Source organism: Schistocerca cancellata, chromosome 9, assembly GCF_023864275.1.
Source record: "Schistocerca cancellata isolate TAMUIC-IGC-003103 chromosome 9, iqSchCanc2.1, whole genome shotgun sequence".
NCBI lineage: Eukaryota > Metazoa > Arthropoda > Insecta > Orthoptera > Acrididae > Schistocerca > Schistocerca cancellata.
This window is the reverse complement of record NC_064634.1, coordinates 382658004-382674124: the sequence shown is the minus strand read 5'-3', so window position 1 is coordinate 382674124 and position 16121 is coordinate 382658004. Positions and strand designations below refer to the sequence as shown.

Here is a 16121-nt window from a genome sequence, read left to right as displayed (position 1 = left end):
TTTATATTCGTATTAGTCTTATGCCTAATAGTGATACAGTCAGAAATGAAGCACGGCAAGTGACTAGAATTTTAAATCTAAGGTGACTCTAATTTCTGTGCAGAATTTGATGTAATAAAGAAGCGGCTGCAAAGATTTTCAAACGGAGAAAAATTTTCGCCTAACTCTCGTTCAGAACATGTTCTATCATACGCAGTCTATTATTTGATTCTTGTTGATCATTATCAAAGAAAGCAGCAGTGTAAGTAACAACAAATAGCAGTCTCTTGCCATTGTTTCGCTAATGAGACGATTCCTCTCTCTCTCTCTCTTTTTAATTGTACGCGGCGGTAGCGCGCACAAAAGCAAGTCATGCCGCGATCCGCGACAGGCCGTAAACACGCACTATCAGAATGCGACAAACAATGCATGACACAGTGCAGTAATGCATTTTCAGCTTAAGAGTGACGCAAACACCTATAACAAAGAAAACGGCACTTATCAGATCAAAGCAAAATAAGCAATCGATTCAAACCAGACGAAGCACGTGAAACAGGAAGGGCACCCGTATAAATACGGACGGAGCGCCTGACGCATAGCAATGGCTACGTGGTAAAGCTTAACTGCTAAGCTTACGACTCGAACCAAACTACTGTAGCTGTATCGTCATTCATTCGACCTAAATTGTGTCTCATATTACAATGGAACAACTTTGTATCGATTTGGAGGTGCGGCCTAAAACTTTTCTCTCCCCTTGAATTTCGAGTCTCAAATTTCAGGTGCGGCTTAGATTCGGGAATTTTTTTTCCCTTTATTTCGAGTCTCATTTTTCAGGTGCGGCTTAGATTCGAGTGCGGCTTAGATTCGAGTAAATACGGTAGTCAAACCGAGCAAAAGTTTTTAGCAAGCAAAAGCATGTAACAAGAATCATTTGTGGTGTAAATTCAAGAGTATGATGTAGAAATCTGTTCAAGGAACTTTGTATTCTACCCACTGCTTCTCAGTATATTTATTCCTTCATGAAATGTGTTGCAAGTAACATATCTCTATTTACAACCAATAGCTCAACACACAGTATCAATACCAGGAATAAGAAAAATCTACATGAAGACCTAAAATCACTTGCCTTGGTCCAAAAAGGGGTCCAATATTCAGGACCATACATTTTCAATAAACTGCCAGCAACCATTAAAAACCTGGTTTCAGATAAAGCACAGTTTAAACAGAGTTTGGAAGATTTTTTGATAGGTAACTCCTTCCGCTATATAGATGAATATCTTAACAGGGACTGTTAGACCAGCTTACCGTATTTACTCTAATCTAAGCCGCACTTTTTTTCTGGTTTTTGTAATCCAAAAAACTGCCTGCAGCTTAGAATCGAGTGCAAAGTAAGCGGAAGGTCTGAAAAATGTTGGTAGGTGGTGCCACAACTAACTTCTGCCGTCTAATATATGTAGCACTACACAGGCATGCTTTGCAGGCACAAAGATAAATATTGGTGCCAAAACCATCTGCGTCAGTACATAAATTTTAAAACAAAGGTGGAAGACGAGCTTTTTTTCTCTGCCCTGAGTTTCGACCATTGCATTTTTATACATTATCCAATGAAGTAAATACAAATTCCGTATTGTTCATCTTCGAATGTAGCAGAATTTCAATGTACTACGAAAATCCGACTCGCAAGACTGTTTGGGATGTTTGTCAATATGGCCAACTCTACGTTCTGAATTTTTTCCTACCTGGGAGAAGAGATGGTTGCTAATAGGAACCTGATGAAATGTGAATCACATGCAGTATTCTCTTCACCATAAGAATAATACGAATATAAACATTTTGCCATGTATTCTTTCGTGTTTGCTGCTATCTCATTTAAATCCTGTCTGCATAATAAATTATGAAACTAGAGTGAAACAGCAGACGCGGAAGAATATACGTATCGTGTCATGTTTATATTCGTATTATTCTTATGCCTAATAGTGATACAGTCAGAATAAAGCACGGCAACTGACTAGATTTTTAAATCTAAGATGACTCTAATTTCTGTGCAGAATTTGATGTACTACAGAAGCGGCCGCAAAGATTTTCAAACGGAGAAAAATTTTCGCCTAACTCTCGTTTAGAACATGTTCTATCATACGCAGTCTATTATTTGGTTCTTGTTGATCATTATCAAAGACAGCTGTAGTGTAAGTAACAACAAATAGCAGTTCTTGCCATTGTTTCGCCAATGAGACGATTCCTCTCTCTCTGCTTTTTTTAAAATTGTAAGCGGCAGTAGTGTGCACAAAAGCAAGCCATGCCGCGAGCGGCAATCAAGTGAAAAAGGAAGGGTACCCGTATAAATATAGACGGAGCGCCTGACGCGTAGCAATGGCTACCTGGTAAAGCTTAACTACTAAACTTACGATTCGAACCAAACTACTGTAGCTGTATCATCATTAATCTGACCTAAATTGTTTCTCATATTACAATGGACCAACTTTGTTTCAATTTGAAGGTGGGGCCTGAAACTTTTCTCTCCCCTTGAATTTCAAGTCTCAAATTTCAGGTGCGGCTTACAATCGGGAAAATTTTTTTTCCTTGATTTCGAGTCTCATTTTTCAGGTGCGGCTTAGATTAGAGTGCGGCTTAGATTCAAGTAAACACTGTAAGTAAAAATGTCCGTTAGATTTCGGTTTTGACAGCACCCGGTCACAACAGTCAAGATTAGATATTTTGTGTATAGTAAATTTATTAAAAGAGCATGACAACATTTGATTAATTGTATTAATTCTTCAAATATTAGCAGTTACAGTTTACTGTAATGTATTCACCTATTTTGACAATCTCCTGACAAGTGATCACGGCATTAAGTATTATGTTCAAATGTTTTATACTTTTTTATGTTATATTTTTTGACATGTTTCACACCCATGAAAATCATCTCATTTTTTGGGTCTATGGAACAAAAATTGAATTGATTCTGATCTAATATAAACTGTGATGATTAATCGACACAACAGATAACTTTGCGCAAATACCCTGAGAATCAATACTAATGAGGATAGGTAGAAACTCATGGTCTAGATGATTGCTGAGCTGCAGACAGGCACACGGAAAAGACAATCACACTCTCACAACTAAATTTTTGGCCACAGTCTTTGTCAGAAAATGAGAGCACAAACACATTCACACAATCACTCAGACACAACTCATGCACACATTACCTGTCTCCGACTGCTGTGGCAACAGTCTCTGAGAATCAGATCCAAACAAATAACTCCTCACAACTACGTGAGTCTCATTGGCAGCTGCTAGGCTAGCAGCACGAAGTGTTGGCAGCACAGACTACAGGCTGAGGGGAGTGGTAGAAAGGCAAGAAGCAGTAAGAATGAGGGAGTAGGGAAGCGGCGCACAAACTCAGCTGCCCCCAGCCAGCGATGATGCATGACATCACAGTAAACAAATGATTTCACCTACAGAGACAAAAATGGATTTTTCCAGAGGTTTTTTTTCTTTTTTTTCAGATTTCCTTGACACGTTTAAAATTACTGATTACCAGAATTTGTGGCAACCCTGTGCATTAACAACGTACTGTTGGAAAGACCAAACTCTCGAGCTTCACATGGTTCATGATAGGTAGCAACAGTGTGTACCCACTTTGGTGCTGGTAAAAATTATGTTGGGACAACAGAAAGTGTTCTGCGGTCTACATTTTGTGCATTGTGTTCAGTAAGACTCTTGTACTAGGTATGGTGTCATTCCTCTTACAGCACAAACCATTAGATGATGGCATGAACAATTCCAAGAAACAAGTTATTTGTGTAAAGGCAAATCACAGGATTGTCCCCAAGTGTCTGATGCAGAAGTTGAATGCATCCTCCATATTTCACAAGGAGTCCACAGAAATCCATTTGCCATGCAGTTCGACAGCTCAACATGCCCCCAATGTCTGTCTGGCGTATGTTGCATCAACATTTACACATGAAACCATTCAAAATTCAGCTGCTGCAAGCTCTTCATGAAACTGACAAACAACAAGGTGTAGAGTTCTGTAATTTCGTTTTTGGCAATATCGAGGAAGACAGTGTTCTTCCATGCTTAATGTTTAGTGACGAGGCACTATACCATTTTTAAATAGAAAGGTGAATCATCATAATGTGAGAATATGGGGTACGGAACAACCACATGAAGTTGTACAACAAGAGAAAAACTCTCTAAAATTTAATGCGTTTTGTGTAATTTCATTCTCCTTTGCTAATAACACTGTTACAGGAAGCACATATCTCGATAAGTTGAGAACTTTCTTTTCACACAGTTGGAGACTGATTTGAACGAATTCATTTACCAACAGGATGGGGCACCACCACACTGGCATTTGGAAGGGCAGGAATTTTTAAATCAAAGGATTTCTGAATGATGGATTGGTCGCACTGGACCAAATGATTCAGCATTACATTACTGGCCTCCTTGGTGACCGGACCTGACTGTATGTGATTATTTCTTGTGGGGGTTTATAAAAAAGACTGTTTCTGTGTCTCCATTACTAACAACAATGAATGAACTGAGACATTGCTTAACAGCAGCTGTGGAAGCTGTAACTCAAGCATGCTCCCTGCAGTTTGGGAACAATTTTATTACCGCACTGATATATGTTGTGCATCTCAAGGGGGTATACTGAATACTTTTTGAGTTTCCTGTTCATCAAAAAACAAAATTCATTGTATATGGATGATTCTTTTTGATACATCCTGCATTTATCACATCATTCATTGCGTTCCATAGATGTTATCAAGAACTTTCAAAGATGTGCAAAGACCCAGAATGTACATTAACTAAAGACAAACAACTCTTTAAAAGCTCAACTTCTACATGGTATTATCAATAGATTATCACTCTCCTACTTAAAAATATTTTTGCTGCTGCCAAATAAATTTAACCTAAGATGGAAAAATACTGCTATGAAAGAAGCTTTTGCTTCCTCAGTTACATTATTGTATTAAAAGCTGTCATTTGCCTCTTAGTAAATTAAAGTTCTCGTCAACCTCAAAGGTTTGTCTCAATAATACAGTGCTTATCTTTCTACAACATTTGAACTGACTTACTCAATATAGAGGGGAAGATACAGTTTAATGTGGACTCTGAACCATTCCACAACTTGACATTAATAAGTTATTGCCAGAGATGAAATGAGTGATAGTGACAAAAGATCCTAGGATAGATTGATGAGTTTTAGTCTGACACAGACACACTTTGCCACACCATTTATGTCACTACATCGATAATTTTTGTAAAACAAACCTATATCATCGGGTTTCCTATTGGAAGAAGAAACCAAGACTTTCACGAACAGCAGGCTGAAAGGTGATGGTTTGCTCCATCTGGGATCAGTGTGGTGTCATTTTCATTGACTTTTTGGAACCTGGCTCCACAATTGACCAGGACCATTACTGTTTGTCATTGGACAAGCTGGGATGTGCCATCAAGGCCCACAGGCTACAGCTTCAGGGTCAGCTCATCAGACTACACCATGACAATGCCAAACCCCATACAACCCTTATGACGCAGGAGAAAATCAGGAAAATGAGTTGGAAAATTGTTTCTCATTCTCCCTACAGCCCAGACTTGGCTCTTTGTTTGTCTGAAGGCCCACCTGCACAGTAAAACATTTGATAGTGAGAAAGACCTTATTTCCTGGGTCAAGTGATGGTGTAAAAGTCAATCCCCAGAATTTTATCGAAGTGCCTTTACATCTTGGAAAGAACGTTGGGCCAAATGTGTCACAGCTGGTGGAGGCTACATTGAGTAGGCTCAATGTATAGCAAAATGTTCCAAGTATGTTCACAAAAGATTTCATTCTCCTCCTGCAAAAAATAAAAAAATTAGAGACGACAGTGCAAAACTTTTTGAACGCCCTTTGTAAGTTGGGTGTGCGGCATCTCCTTGGAGTACCACAGGCACTCCTGCTGACGGTGAGGGGAAAAGAGTATGTGATGGAGTCAGATGTTGAGAACATTCTTGATAAAGGCAACATGCAGCTCTTCCATTACTGTGAACTTCACCATTCGGCAGGATCATGTTGGTGTATTCTGCAAATGTGTACTGAATCACATGCTAACACGCACTGACACATGAATGAGGCTCGAACCATGTCAGAGAGGTAGAATGGACATCAAATGACATCATCTTATTCAACATAACCAGCCCCCACCACGACTATCCTGTTGCAGACCTATCTAGCAAACATGTCTTCAAACAGCTACAGCACAGAGACGGTACATTTCCACATGGTTCCTATTCCAAATATTATGTACTCACCCCCCTCTACAAATCCTGGAAGTTATTAACAGGAATTTCCGAACACCTTGTATAAGATGTGTGAATATTCAATTTACATAATTTTCATTCTTCTAGCTTGTGCTGAATATATACTTCATTTAGTTACGGTGTGTTGGCCTAGCAGATAATTCCATAAGTCAACAGGAAGTAAAAATAAGCAGAATGAACCAACAATCTTGTATTTACGTTGTAGTGGCATAACATCTCTAACTGGAGAAAAGGACTGCCCAAGAAGGCAAGGAAAGTTAGTATGATGTGTAAGCTTGTAACAATTACAGGTGTTATGTACATTGCGCTAGGTAATAAATAGTGAGGAAATCATATTTCTATGGCATACCACTATTCTGCTATCACACTTCTGGTACAATACCCCCGGAGGTACAATATTCCCCCATAGCGGTGACCCCGAATTTCTGCGTCACACCACGATTTTGCCATTAACTCGAAAATCTGCTGTATCAGTTACGCCGTCAAGACTGCTGCCATTACAGATGGTACAACCTCACTATTTATTCAGCAATACTGATAACATATCTCAACAAGTGCTCGTGAATTCCGTAAATATTCCATGCACAAAATCACTAAATATCCACCAAGGCTTGGACGGCAGTACCATGCGAAATGAAACAGCGACAATGCCTTCATTTTTCGTCACATCTTCCGAGCAACCTCCACATCATCAGACAAAACTTCACATCACCGTCGAAGTCAAGTAGTGAACTATGTCAAATTTACCAAGTGACTTCACGATAAACATTCCAGGTTTAACATATTTTTGACAGCAACTGAATCTATTGCTGGTACTTTAGACGAAAGTGATGCAGAGAATCATAATAAACAATGGCTGCCAGCCTCCATAACAAACGTTAATCTCTGTGACTTCGACCTTTGCACATAGGACAAAACATTGTGTGTTCCAGTGCTAGTTATTATGAGTGTTATGACACTTGCTTTAATGACCTGAACTGTGCAGATACCTCCCAAAGTGCCATTACAATTTATCAACAATGGCCTGCATCACATTATTCCATCACTCTGCTTCATCACCCACCTACCAGCAGACCGCAGGATCAAAATTTGCATCATCTTTTACTACCAATGCATTCCGATTTTCTAAATCCAGTTCTAACCATTGTGACTAAACGCGAATTCCATAAGTCAGACTATGATGTCCTCATATCCCAGTTGCACCAGCCATGCCAGGCATCACAACCGACTCGCTTCCATTTCAGCACCATGTTTCGCATGTGCATTACCCACACCCAACACCAAAACTAACTATGGACTCTGAGAACATGTTTTTCATGACCTCACCTCGGCAATGCCAGCTATCACTGCCTCCCAGTTCTAGTGACATCACGACCATGTCGGTCGCGTCATGAACGAGTGCACGTTCATATGAACTCCACGAGATACTGAGTCATATGATTAAAACGGAGAATATATTTTATACTCAGAAGTTTGAAGACAGTTCTCTGGTTGGCATGAATAAAGCCAGTCTGAGAATATACTTCACCCGAGTATGTTCTCAGTGTGGGTTGAAGGGTGGGGGAAGTTGCTCAAAGCACAGAATATTCTCCTATTTCGTATGAATGAAACCAGAGAAGAATCTCACAAGCGGAGAACATTCTCTGTTTTTGTGAGTGAGCTCCGTACCATACTTCGAGCTGAGTAAATTGTGTTGTAGTTAAGCGTTACCAAGTGTTTTTAGTGAAAATGGCAGAATTGATCTTTCTTGAAAGGCAAAAAAAGATATACGTAGTACGCAAGAACACAGAAGAAAGGAACCGTATAAGTTTGTATAGATTTAACAGTGAAAACATTAATTGGCTGGCAAATCACTTTCTTCTGGAAAATCACGAAAGAAGAGGAGGCACCCTTTCCAATGAATGCAAAATGAAAACATTTTTGCGCTATTTATCAGATCCAGGCTTTCGGATTGGTGTAGGGGAAGACTTGGGAATGCACCACACTACAGTATCACTAACGTTTTCATACGTTCTGCAACAGGTTAACAGAAAAACACCGTTGTAGATCCGATTTCCAAGAAACATTAACAAACTACAAACCTTCTGCACATGGAGATGAATACGTTAACCGAAAGGGCTTTCCACCTATAAACGTGCAGGTGACATGTGATAACGGTGAAATGTTTACAAGTGTTGATGCTTCATGGCCTGGGTCTGTACATGATGCTAGGATATGGAGAAACTCAGATGTATATCGTATATTGTGAGAGAACCAGTGCAACGCCCTAATTTTACGAGATGAAGGATATGGCATTGCAACGTGGTTAATGACACCATTTCAAAATCTCGAAACACCCAATGAGAAGGCGTACAACAGACTTCACTCTAAGGAAAGGGTGATAATCGAACGGTGCTTTGGACAGGTAAAAAGGCGTTTCCAAATTCTGCAAAATAAAATAAGGCTTGCCCAAACAAAAATCCCCAATGTGATAATAGCCTGTTTTGTTTTGCACAACATACCGATGATTGCTGGATAATCTTTTATAATGTTCACAAGGCTAATTCTGAATCTTCCATTTTGGCACAGAAATAATGTGAGATAAACTTTCGGTATCACAAAACACACACAAACGAAACAAACTAAGAACCAAAGATGTTAGATTTTAATCTCTTTGCTGAGAAATTACTCAGTAAGGGGGGGAGGTAGAGAGAAAGTACTCCTGAGTCAGAGATTATGCTTCCTAGTTTTTGTTCATACGAAACTGAAACTTTCTTTGAGAATGTTCTTTTGCTCTGAGTATCAACTCTGGAGAATGTTCTCATTTTTATTCATACAACCCACTGACTGTGTCGCTGGATAATAAAAGGACCACACTTACCTTCTAATTTACGGTGCCTTGACCTCAAGCGCACTCTCACCTATATTTTCCACTGCCTCAGACATCTAACATTAGGAAAGTCATACCTACTGCATCGGACCTGGAACTTCACTCAAAATGCGCAGCCGTTCTTTGAACAGCCACCCGAGTTCTATACACACATTGCCGTGTGACGTCGATACCACCCGCACCATGACAGGAATTGGCTCGTCATGCGCCTCCCTATGTTGCGTCACATTTCCTCCCTGTCTTGGGCATCGACACTTCCACACCTGCCACACCATGCCCTGCCCACCTCATGATGGTGCCTTACAACCAAACCACTGATGGCCATCATACCATCCACCACCGTCTGAAACCACGATTGTTCTGCACGAATTCTCCCGTGATGTGGTTTGCCCTCGACTGCACGAATTCTCCTGTGATGTGGTTTGCCCTCACCAAGTGTTTGACGTAAGCTAGTGGCATCATTGGAGACAACGAGAAGTTTGCCATTCTTCTTAGCCACCTAGAAGACAGTGCAGGCCTTATTAGCGACTTGCTTTCGGATGTTCCAGTTTCTCACAAATGCGAAACTGCCAAGGCACTACTGCTACAACAACTGAACAGCTGCTACAATAACTGAACAGCAGCTACAGCTCATCATCAACGAGACTACGTTGAGCAAAAGCACACCATCTTCACACTGGTGCTGTCTGTGAGTTGTAAGTGATCCAACGCTACTGCCTGATTCTACGCTATGGCCAGTTTGGCTCCTAAAATTGACAGAACATCCAGAACAGCAATTATGGTGCACGAGGAAGCACCTCCGGAGTTTAAACTCACAGATAGAACACATGCACAATCACAACACTGCATTCTAATTAACAATCAACAGTGCAACATTGCGGTCAGTGTCCAGTATACCTGCACCAAAAACGATTTTGTACGATCTTGACCGAGCTGCTCAGAGGTTCCACACTGCCATGAACTACCCAACGATGGCCAGAATGACCAGGTTATGCCCCCCCCCCCCTCCCTCTAGTACCCTGAATGCCATTTAGGGCTCTGTCATACAATAGTCACCTATCATAACAGGCGAAGTTGTTTTTCTTTTCGCAAAACGAGCAAGACCACAACAACCACCTGCATGACAACTTCAGCAACCCCGTGTGAACTTTGTGGACACCACGTTGAGGTGTCTGGGTTATGTCCTACCTCTGAGAAAACTGAAGAGATTCACCTCCTCCCACCTCCCAACAACTACCAAGAGCTGCTTAGGTTTTTAGAGGTAATAAATTTCTACAGGAACCAATTGCCACACGCTGTTACTTTACAACCACCCATACAAGCATTGTGTGAGAGGAATACAACTGGCAAATGATGCCTCAATTGGACACCGCAAATACAGATGGCCTTTGACAAAATAAAAGTGCACCTGTTACATGCCACGACCCTCACCCACCCATCCCCCAATGCACATCTAATTATTGCATACGATGCTAGCGATCGTGCGATTGGGGCTATTTACAGCAAGAGATCAGTGGAATCACTTAGCCGCTCAGGTTTTTCTTTGCGCAAACTCACCGACGCCCAGACAAATGGTGCGCATTTGATTGCAAACTACTAGCCATATATGAGGCAGTTCATCACTTTCAAGGTGATGTTGAGGGGGGACACCTTAGCATATACAGAGACCCTCCCCCATTGGGAGATGCATTCCATAACCCATCGGCAGATTCTGCAGCTAGGAGATTCTGTAACCTAGATTTCGAAGCACAGTTCATTACCAATGTACAATATGTCAAAGGTCCCAATAATACTGTGGCAGACTATCTTCCATGTATTGCAGCTATCTCCGCCCAGATGGACTTTGGTAGGTCCGCAGATGCACGTGCAACAGATGCTGATTTTTACAACTTGTTTTACAACCAGACAAGAGACTCTAATTGCAACAATGCGCATTACCCGGTGCTACTAAACAAGTTTCCTGTGACGTTTCCCACAGGTGGGTCTGGCCAGCTGTCACAGAGCCGTATCGCAGGACAGTTTTTGACCTCCACAACCTTGCACATCAGGACATGCGCCCTACCATACACCTCATCACGGAGTGGTTTGTCTGACCTAACATTAAAAAGGACTGTGCCACCTGGGCCAGGACTTGCCTTCCGTGGTAACAGGCAAAACCTGGCCACCTCACACAGCATCCCTTTGGTTAATTCCCGATTCAAATTGTAGGGCCACTCCCCAAATCGCATGCTTACCATTACATTCTGTCACTGATAGATTACACGACACAATGGGTGGAGGCCACACCAGTTTCTGACATATCAGCAGAGACAGTAGCAAAAAAAATTTCATCAACAGTTGGACTGCCAGATTCTGCTATGTGGCCTCCTTAACATAGGACCAGTTTTGGCAGTTTGAATACCAACTGTTCAATGACTTACGCCATCTATGTAGGTACCACCAGCTCCACACAACCGCTCACCACCCCCAATCCAAAGGCCTCTCGGAACGGTGGCATCGGACGATGAAAACTGCTCTCACGTGACATCGAGAATCAGAGGTGGAGGCCCTTCCATGAGTTCTCCTGAGCACTTGAATGGCATACAAAGAAGACCTTGACGGTAGCTCCTTGAAATACACTCCTGGAAATTGAAATAAGAACACCGTGAATTCATTGTCCCAGGAAGGGGAAACTTTATTGACACATTCCTGGGGTCAGATACATCACATGATCACACTGACAGAACCACAGGCACATAGACACAGGCAACACAGCATGCACAATGTCGGCACTAGTACAGTGTATATCCACCTTTCGCAGCAATGCAGGCTGCTATTCTCCCATGGAGACGATCGTAGAGATGCTGGATGTAGTCCTGTGGAATGGCTTGCCATGCCATTTCCACCTGGCGCCTCAGTTGGACCAGCGTTCGTGCTGGACGTGCAGACCGCGTGAGACGACGCTTCATCCAGTCCCAAACATGCTCAATGGGGGACAGATCCGGAGATCTTGCTGGCCAGGGTAGTTGACTTACAGCTTCTAGAGCACGTTGGGTGGCAAGGGATACATGCGGACGTGCATTGTCCTGTTGGAACAGCAAGTTCCCTTGCCGGTCTAGGAATGGTAGAACGATGGGTTCGATGACGGTTTGGATGTACCGTGCACTATTCAGTGTCCCCTCGACGATCACCAGTGGTGTACGGCCGGTGTAGGAGATCGCTCCCCACACCATGATGCCGGGTGTTGGCCCTGTGTGCCTCGGTCGTATGCAGTCCTGATTGTGGCGCTCACCTGCACGGCGCCAAACACGCATACGACCATCATTGGCACCAAGGCAGAAGCGACTCTCATCGCTGAAGACGACACGTCTCCATTCGTCCCTCCATTCACGCCTGTCGCGACACCACTGGAGGCGGGCTGCACGATGTTGGGGCGTGAGCGGAAGATGGCCTAACGGTGTGCGGGACCGTAGCCCAGCTTCATGGAGACGGTTGCGAATGGTCCTCGCCGATACCTCAGGAGCAACAGTGTCCCTAATTTGCTGGGAAGTGGCGGTGCGGTCCCCTACGGCACTGCGTAGGATCCTACGGTCTTAGCGTGCATCCATGCGTCGCTGCGGTCCGGTCCCAGGTCGATGGGCACGTGCACCTTCCGCCGACCACTGGCGACAACATCGATGTACTGTGGAGACCTCACGCCCCACGTGTTGAGCAATTCGGCGGTACGTCCACCCGGCCTCCCGCATGCCCACTATACGCCCTCGCTCAAAGTCCGTCAACTGCACATACGGTTCACGTTCACGCTGTCGCGGCATGCTACCAGTGTTAAAGACTGCGATGGAGCTCCGTATGCCACGGCAAACTGGCTGACACTGACGGCGGCGGTGCACAAATGCTGCGCAGCTAGCGCCATTCGACGGCCAACACCGCGGTTCCTGGTGTGTCCGCTGTGCCGTGCATGTGATCATTGCTTGTACAGCCCTCTCGCAGTGTCCGGAGCAAGTATGGTGGGTCTGACACACCGGTGTCAATGTGTTCTTTTTTCCATTTCCAGGAGTGTACTATACAATGAGTCCCTCAACCCCACCCACTGAATTTGTAGTGCATGAAACGATCCCAACAAACCAAGACTTACCAGACTTAGTGGAGCATGTGCAAACACATATACAAAATATCCATGTGCCACTCCTGTCCTATAACATGGCACAATAGATTTTAATTCATAAAGAACTGGCCACATGTTCTCATGTAATACTATGTACAGAAGTAGTGAAAAACGCCCTACAACTGTCACTTACAGGACCATACAAAGTGTCAAAATAAGATACAAACACTTTTGATATCGAAATTGTGGGAAAACAAACAACAGAATCAGTGAACTGCCATAAAATGGCGTGAATTTTATCGGACCTATCACAACAGACAGACCCCACATCAGTGCTGCCTATGCACCCATTAGTCAATTTCCATGTGCGCGGGAATCTCCATCATTTTCTGCCTTATGTCATGTTACACTATAACGACCTCATGATAACTACTACCTACATGGACAGGCAGTTGAGTGCAAGCACTGTCACACACAGTTTTGTGGACACCACTCCTGTCCCACCACAGCACACTCACTGTCACGTCCCAGGCCGCAGGCCCTGCATCACCTCCTGTGGACGCAAAGGTGCAATGCAACACAGCCAACACGCCTCCCTCTTCAAATAATGCTGCCGAGCCAGCAACAATTACAGATGCCACCAAGACTACGACCTTATCTGCTAATGCTGCTGATGGCAACCTGTTAGTCACACCACCAATGCCACACTTTGAGCATGCCCCGCACTTCCCGACACACCTTGCTGGCTACGACGTATCTTCCATTGTATCCAATGTCACAAAGCCATCCACATCACTTCTGACGGAAGATTCCCTGCTGCAGTCTCTACTCATGTAATGTTGCTCAACTATTAACCGGGATGTGTCTGGTGTAATGTAACGGACTACTGAAACTACCGATACCACCGGCTGGCGAGGTGTGCGGTGCCGTCAATCAACTAGAAGGAGCAAGTGAACTTTAACTATGTAAACAAAAACTGAAATATTACAAAACTGTTAATATGAGGACAACCATGAGGTATATTGCCACATAACTATATTATAAAGACTTTTCATTTTTCATACTATGTTTTTCATATATGTATACGTGCGATGTGTAAAATATCGATACACAACCAAGGTTGGCAGTACTGCACAGTTTGTAAGCTCCGTGAACAGGAGCCGGTTGTTGGCGGGTGTAGAGACAATGGGCAGTTGGTGTTGAGATGTCTTGTAATATGCTTGCTTTGAGAAGGTCAAGGATAGAGGGAAAAAATGATGTATTGGAAAAGCTGTTACATTGAAAATTATTGAATATCATCACGATCAGCATTTATAAAATAAAAGTTGGAAGTTTAAATATGTGTCAGTTCTTACGCAGCAGAATACACACCCTGGACCTCAAACTGATTTTACAAGCAGCGGATGGCGAGATTCATCACTAGACCACGAGCGTGCAACAATGACCAATAAATGTAAGAAAGTTATATTACTCTAAATTCAAATTGTGATGATACCTTTCTTTCTCCATGTCTTCAACCCTGTATGTACTCTGTTGTTCGAGTGAACAGCGTGACGGGGACTTGTGGTCGACTAGGCGCACCAGGGAGACCACACAGGTTTAAAATGATAATTTGTAGCTTAATATACTACTACTGATAATAATTAATATTTGTCCCCCAGAGAAAGAGGTGCATTACAATGGTAAGGTTGACTTTGGAACTTTGATTAGCACACATAGGATGGTTCAAAACTGTAAGTCACTCTAAGATCATTTACATCAGTTAAGATTTGGACTATACATTATTGGGTCCCACATGTTATGTAGCCCCACAGTGATTCAAGTTTTATTCCTGTAACACTGGCTGTCAATGAGGCCCTCTGCTTTCTGTTTTATGCAATAAAAATGTTACAAATGCTATCATATCTCAGTACCTTAAATAGAATTTAGTAGTCTACTTAAGCTAAGGCTTTTGTAATCACAGAATAGTATGCATGCATAACACGAGATCACACTAAGTAAACAAATGATGACTAACTGTACATCACATATCATCACTAAGCAAAAATAATGATTTTGTTAAAGTCACATGAAAATGATGGAATGTATAGCTACACTTACCAACATGGCAGCTACTATGAGCCTTACTTCCTCTTGTTCAATGTCTGATGTTCCATCAAGCAAGAAGAGAACCCACGGAATGCCCTGGTACTGGTCATCTGGATTTGACAAAATCTTCCAAGTATCACCATCAATCTTAATAATTTCGACTTGCAGTCTCTTCAGTATAAACTCTTTTAGTTGTGGCATCTCACGATCACCAACATATCTTTCTCTCTGAGACAATGAAGAAGTCACTTATAAAAACAGTTTCAGCTTTACTCAATGGAGGTAAAGACAGGATGGAGGTGGGGTAGAAACATGATTTTATTTTTTGGTTCACATTTAAGATCCCAACACTTTTTGTATGGGATGTTATGTAATCGCCATTTATCTTAGTCTGAATATGGATGGGAAACTTTGTTTAGAGATAACAACCGACTGACATCACTAAATGAAATTTAAGAAAAATAGTTGGAAGATTTACAAGCCTGGATAATTTATAGAATTTACTGAGAGTTTCTCAGCTTACTCTTGCTCCTAATTTCTGTGTGTAACACAAGCCACAAAAAGTTGATAACATCCATATGCTTCAGCTAAATAACTCTTACAACTAGCTCTGTTACTGTAGAATTCCCCACAAAATATTTGCAGATAACTGTCAATCAACAACTTCTATTTCAATTCAAAAGTGAAACTACCAACATCTAATGAAGAGTTCTGTGTTCTACCTTTTTACCACTTAACTAGCACAAATGAACTTCATACAAAGATTATGCATAAATATCACTTTTTAGGGCTCTG

At 42.3% G+C, this 16121-nt stretch overlaps 1 protein-coding gene across 1 annotated transcript in view; it reads right to left on the bottom strand.

Annotated features, from left to right (window-relative positions):
* LOC126100312 (dnaJ homolog subfamily C member 10-like) overlaps positions 1-16121 on the bottom strand; it is a 140793-nt gene that overhangs the window by 94944 nt on the left and 29728 nt on the right. The window contains exon 5 of the mRNA XM_049910923.1: positions 15339-15554. Within this exon, the coding sequence (XP_049766880.1) occupies positions 15339-15554 (216 nt within the window). The remainder of the gene's footprint in view (positions 1-15338; positions 15555-16121) is intronic.